Below are 5,510 nucleotides of genomic sequence, written 5' to 3' on the forward strand. Positions count from 1 at the left end.
TTGCATCAATTCTTCCTCAGATTATTCTTCTTGTTTCTAATTAGCATGCATGTTTTAGAAGAAAGAAAGAAGAATACAAATGAGCTTGATTTACTCATTATAGAGTAGATTATTCTGTACATCATGTGAATTATTATCAGGAAAGCTCTCCTCTTGAAAAACATATTTGAATGTTTTGTTGGCTGATAACTGGAATGTCTGGAGTTCTACTGTTTTATTTTGATGTTCTTCTTGTTCTTTGCATAACTTGTATAAATAATAAATATTTTGTCAAACAGGTTTTAATAAAAAGAACATGATTGTATGTGTGGCTAAGAAGTTTGGTGGATCTGATGATTGTTTCATAAACCCTCTTTTGAAGACTCATACAAACTGATTTTTCCCAGAATTGTGCCATTCAAGTTTTTCTTAAATAATAAGAGGTGTTGCATATTTTATTTCCATTTCCTCATTGTTAGTATAAGAAGTTTTCAAGATTTTTTTAGCAGATAGAAAATCCATCTAAATTATAATAGTTTACATTTTGTATTGGCCAAAGTTGTGTATTTTGATAAGTAAGAAACTTTGTCCTTTCTCTTTCATCTGAAGACCAACTCCAGCTTGAGACCATCTCCCTTAGACACAACTCCCTTAGACTTGCTTCCAATGACCCTCTGTGTCTCATAACCTCATATGTCAAAGAGTTAGACCATGTTGTGTCTCTCAATGCTTGACTATTATGATTTATAAGTGCTTCTCCTTTCACATTATTCCTGGTACTTACTACATATCCTCTTTGCTTCCTTTATTTTGTTGCTGAAATTCTTCCTTATTTTATCAACTTTGTTTCTGGGGAGGCCAGACTACTGTAAGCTTGTGACAGAGTTAAATCAAGTGCTTATTTTGCCTTAAAGAAGAGCTCTGGTGGCTGAGTGGCAAGGAGCTGCACTGCAATCCCAAAGGCACATTGTCTGAGGCCACCAGCTGCTCCACAGAAGGATGGGCAGTATCCACCTATGCAATTAACTGTCTTTGAAAACCCACTGGAGGGTCAGCTATGGGACAATTCTGACTTATGGTACAGAACAACAACCACCACCACCACTACAACAACAGGTGAATATTATGTGCTAGCTAGGCATCATATATTTACTATATGCTAGGTAATCTTATAGTTTATGATTTTGCCAGGTATCATATACTTTAGTACATGCCAGGTAATCATATACTTTAGTTTTAAAATTCTATAAAGGAGAAGAACAGATTCCATCTTGATGAGATACTGTAGAGAAGAAAAAGTGCAATTGCTTAAGTATCCTTTTCATGATATTGACATGACTAGAATCTAGTGAGAAAGCCCAGCCTTAACTAGTTAATAGCTCTCAGATCTCTGTGTGGAAAGTCAGGGTGCTTCCTGACATCTTCTTTTGGTAGTCCTTGTCAAACTCTTCATTCTGGGCAACAGTGAAATGGTTCTTCCAGTCTCCAGGCATCCCTGAAACAAATCAAAGTCTTAGTGATTGCTAGAGAAGTTCAGGAAGAAGAAATATGTGCTATCAAAATTTTTACAGAGATGGGGAAAAACAGGTAGTTTGGCTTTCAGAATTTGTACAGATGTGTTGTTGATGTAAATGAATATTGAAGCAGGAAACATGAAGAAGAATATCTAAATAGATCACAGAATCCAATTTAATATCATGAGTGTAAGACTCACCTTTTCTCATAAAAGGGCATATGGAGTGATCCATGATGCTGATAGGCAATGTAGTATAGTTGGCCATTGGGTTTTGCTTCATTATATCAAAGGAAGTGTGATAAATAACTTTATTCAGAATTTCTTCAGATATCTCTTTTTCCAGGAATTTCAATATCTTCAGAATTTCCCTCTTTGGGTCCTGTAGTTGAAGAAGTCAATCAAAGCAAACAATTAGATCTTTCATTATGCAGGACATTCTACCTTTTAGGAAACAATCTTTAGTGAGGAATAAGTTAAGGAGTCAATTCAAATACTTTTAATAGATATTTCTAAAGTAAATACTATATTCAAAACCTGTTCATTATCCTGCAGAAAAGAAAAATTGTGGGCATTCTCTGCCCTGAAGAAGTTTACACTGCAATGAAATCAAATCCACTGCACTTGAGTTGATTCCAAGTCATGGCAACTTTTGATCAAGTTGCCAATGTTGTAAATCTTAACAGAAGGAGATGCCACATCTTTCTCCTTTGGACAGTGTGTCACTTCAAACTGTTACCCTTTCAATTAATAGCCAAACACTTTACCTACTATGCCACAAGTGCTTCTTCAAAAGAAGTGAAAAGTATCAACACATCTAGGAAGGTGGAGGGACAGTGAACGAGAGGAAACCTGTTCACCAGGTGGATTTATAACCTCTCCTCCAGGTGGGTTGTTAACTCCGTCAAGGGGTTTAAGTATGTCAGAGATTGTGATGGTGGAATAGGTTAGGATAGTGTTCAGATAGGTTGTTGTGTTGTATGTGACTCTGTAGCATCTAACAACAACAACTGTGACAGCTACCAAGAAAGGACATGCTGTCCCCAATTAGAAGTACTAGAACATTTGAGGGGTGGAGAAAGGAAATGTTCTATTAAGGATAAAAACCTAGATAGTAAAACACAACATGAGTAACATTTGGGTCATAAGGGGTGATAAAAATTCCGTTGAATTGAATAAGAGGCAATCTGGTTACAGGACAAATGATATGCAGAAAGCATGGACTCTATAGTTTTGGTGGGTTTTTAAATTTTATTTTTAGACAATATCTCAGTCATAGAATAGTAGGCACTTTTTTGTATTACTTTTAATCTTTATTAATGCCTTCAACTTGTGCATGATTTAAAACAAAACATGTACTTTCAAAAGCATTCTTATACACATATAGAACAAGGGACAGTTAAGTAATTGATTCCTAAAACATGCACATCAAATTTATTCAGGTGCGTATATGAGAAGGAAATAAACCTTTAAGACTTTTTCTTTGGATTAAAGAAATTTTGAAATTACTAATCAGTAAGGCCAAATATTTTTCTGCAAGAGAAATATATTCTAACAGAGAACGTTGATTCAACTAAAATGCATTTGTGTAAAAGACAAGTTCTGAAAAATGCTTGTCCTATGCATGATGAACAGGAAGAGAAATCCAATGAGAGCCTAAGGTCTTTTTCAAATTGAATCAGGTAGCATGAAAGCTTAAGATAGAAGGACAGGCACCATGAGCCAGATTATACTCAAGGCACAAGACTAGGCTAAACAGGCAGCTGGGTTTTGTACACTAATATTTCTTTCATTGGGAAAATGGTCAAATGTAACATAATTTCCATTTAATGGCACTTAATGATAAATAATGCATTATCTCTAGGGCAGCAAATGTGTTCCTTTCAGATACACATCAGAAAAACATAACGGATACCACAGTAGCCTAAGGTATATGATTATAGATCAATTTTCTTACACTGCAGTTAAATTCACTGAAGTGAAACTATTTTGTATTATTCCTATACTGTAGACTTTCAATTTCACAACACAATCCTTCAAAGTAACCAGATCAAAGAACTTTCATCACAAAAAACACCCAAAGTATTATTCAACACTAATCACGCACAAATGCTGGACTTGTACACAGACTGTATTAAGTTTTGAGCTTCTCCCAGAAGGAAAAATTTTCCCACACTACCTCCCTTCATCCTTCATACAGCTAAATGTGAACTCATCTGCTATGGTTCTGTTTGTTGCTGGGTTTTTTCCTTTCTCTTCAGTGAGCCAGAGCAATTTCCCTTCCCATTCTATGAACAATACAGTTGTCCTAAAGAGCTACAGAATAAATGGTGGGAATGTGTGTGTGTGTATAAACATAACCTTCAACAATATTTAAACCATTTATCTTCCCACTTTTACTGCAATCTGCAATGTGGAAACAGAGGATATAAGACCATTCACTTTATTGTGAATGATCAGCACATTGACCTTTATTCATGAATATGAACAATGATAATAGTGTGTGCTTCTAACGGAAATAAAAATGTTTCATATTTTGACAATCTAGGCTTCAAGAAACAAGCAGCACCAACAGACTAATTCCAATACTGTAAATAACAACTATTTTCCCCATTTATATTCTTTTGAAACATCTGAAACTCTTCAGCAACCAAAGACAATCAGATGAGGCATTAGCAATACTGTATGTCTCTTGAATACTTTTGTGTGCACAAAGTTCATCCTCTTCAAGCTCACAGACCTGTTTTAACTTTGTTGATAGTTTTGTGCAATCCAAAATGGTTCTTAAAGTAGGTATCAGTTTAGACAAACCAAGAAACAAAAGCCTTTTTAAGGCTACTGTTCTAATGATTCAATTTTAACTGCACTTGGATAAACTGGTTGATAGAACAAATATAAATCCAGAGGCATAGAACAAAATTTAAAAAAAAGTGAGCAGAGGGCTGAAGAGACTGACAGATACCAACTGTCAAAAGCAAGAGGTTTGAGTCACTTGGATTATTTTTCTCTCCTTGTTCTCCACTCTTGGTTAATAACTTTTTTAATTTCTTTACACAGCTTTGCCATGTAAATCCACCACAGGCAGGAGACACAATGATATAGATGAAAACAATTGATACAATGATGATGATGATAGTTACCTTAAGATTCTTCGTAGACATGGCTCATGCAAGATTTCTGCTGGTAGTTTTGAAGGTGATAGATGAATCCACAAGATTTTCTGTTTTGTCTATCAATAATTCCAATCTTTCTCCACGTTGAGCTACCAGATCTATGTTTCTGACCATGATTCCTTTCAATTCATCCATTGGGCTTGAGTTTCCACCACTTTGTCTAGGCCCTTATTCTCCGAGTGATGCTTCAATTGTGCAGCCAAAACACTTGAAAACTCGCTATTCATGGCATATGGAAGTGCTGTCTGTGCTCTTGAACCATAAGTAGTTTGGAACCTCTTCTTTATCTCATTCAGAAAATTAAAGGCTCGAGAACGTTCAAAATCATCATCAGTGATACAAAGATACACAATCCTGTCTTGGCAGATGTAATGAAACAAGTAATTGCCATGTGAGTATGTTAGTTTGTTATTTTCAGAAGGTATCTTAGCCAGAATCTGCTCTGTCACCTCCAGGAAGTTTCCTCCACACCAAGCACGTTTGGCAAGGATAGTAGTTCCCCTGGCAACAACAACAAATAGAATGGCCATGGCTTCAATAGAATCGATCCATCTCATCGAAGGTCTTCCTCTCCTGTGCCGTCCCTCTCCAAGTACCAGTCCCTCCTTGCAACATGCCCAAAGTATGTCAGACAAAGCTTCAGAATCCTTGACTCCAAGGAACATTCTGGCTTCACCCTCTCCAGGCCAAACTTGTTTGTTCTCCTAGCAGTCCATGGTATATTCAACACTCTTCTCCAGCACCACAGCTCAAAGGCATCAACTCTCTTTCTATTATGCCTATTCACTGTCCAACTCTCCGATGCATAGTAGTATGTAATTGCAAAGACGATAGCCTGGATCAGG

The 5,510-nt window shown here is 36.3% G+C and overlaps 1 protein-coding gene and 1 pseudogene across 1 annotated transcript in view; both read right to left on the reverse strand.

Annotated features, from left to right (window-relative positions):
* Positions 1-1,361: 1,361 nt before the first annotated feature.
* The window catches only part of LOC102871442 (sulfotransferase 1C1-like), a 53,311-nt gene continuing 49,162 nt past the window's right edge, over positions 1,362-5,510 (reverse strand). Inside the window, exons 8-9 of the mRNA XM_006883965.1 lie at positions 1,694-1,874; positions 1,362-1,474 (exon numbers count right to left, since the gene is read on the reverse strand). Of these exons, the coding sequence (XP_006884027.1) occupies positions 1,362-1,474; positions 1,694-1,874 (294 nt within the window). The remainder of the gene's footprint in view (positions 1,475-1,693; positions 1,875-5,510) is intronic.
* On the reverse strand, positions 2,586-5,195 carry LOC102858019 (annotated as a pseudogene).

Source organism: Elephantulus edwardii, unplaced genomic scaffold (genome assembly GCF_000299155.1).
Source record: "Elephantulus edwardii isolate Elephantulus edwardi_28Jun2011 unplaced genomic scaffold, EleEdw1.0 scaffold00030, whole genome shotgun sequence".
Classification (NCBI taxonomy): Eukaryota; Metazoa; Chordata; class Mammalia; order Macroscelidea; family Macroscelididae; genus Elephantulus; species Elephantulus edwardii.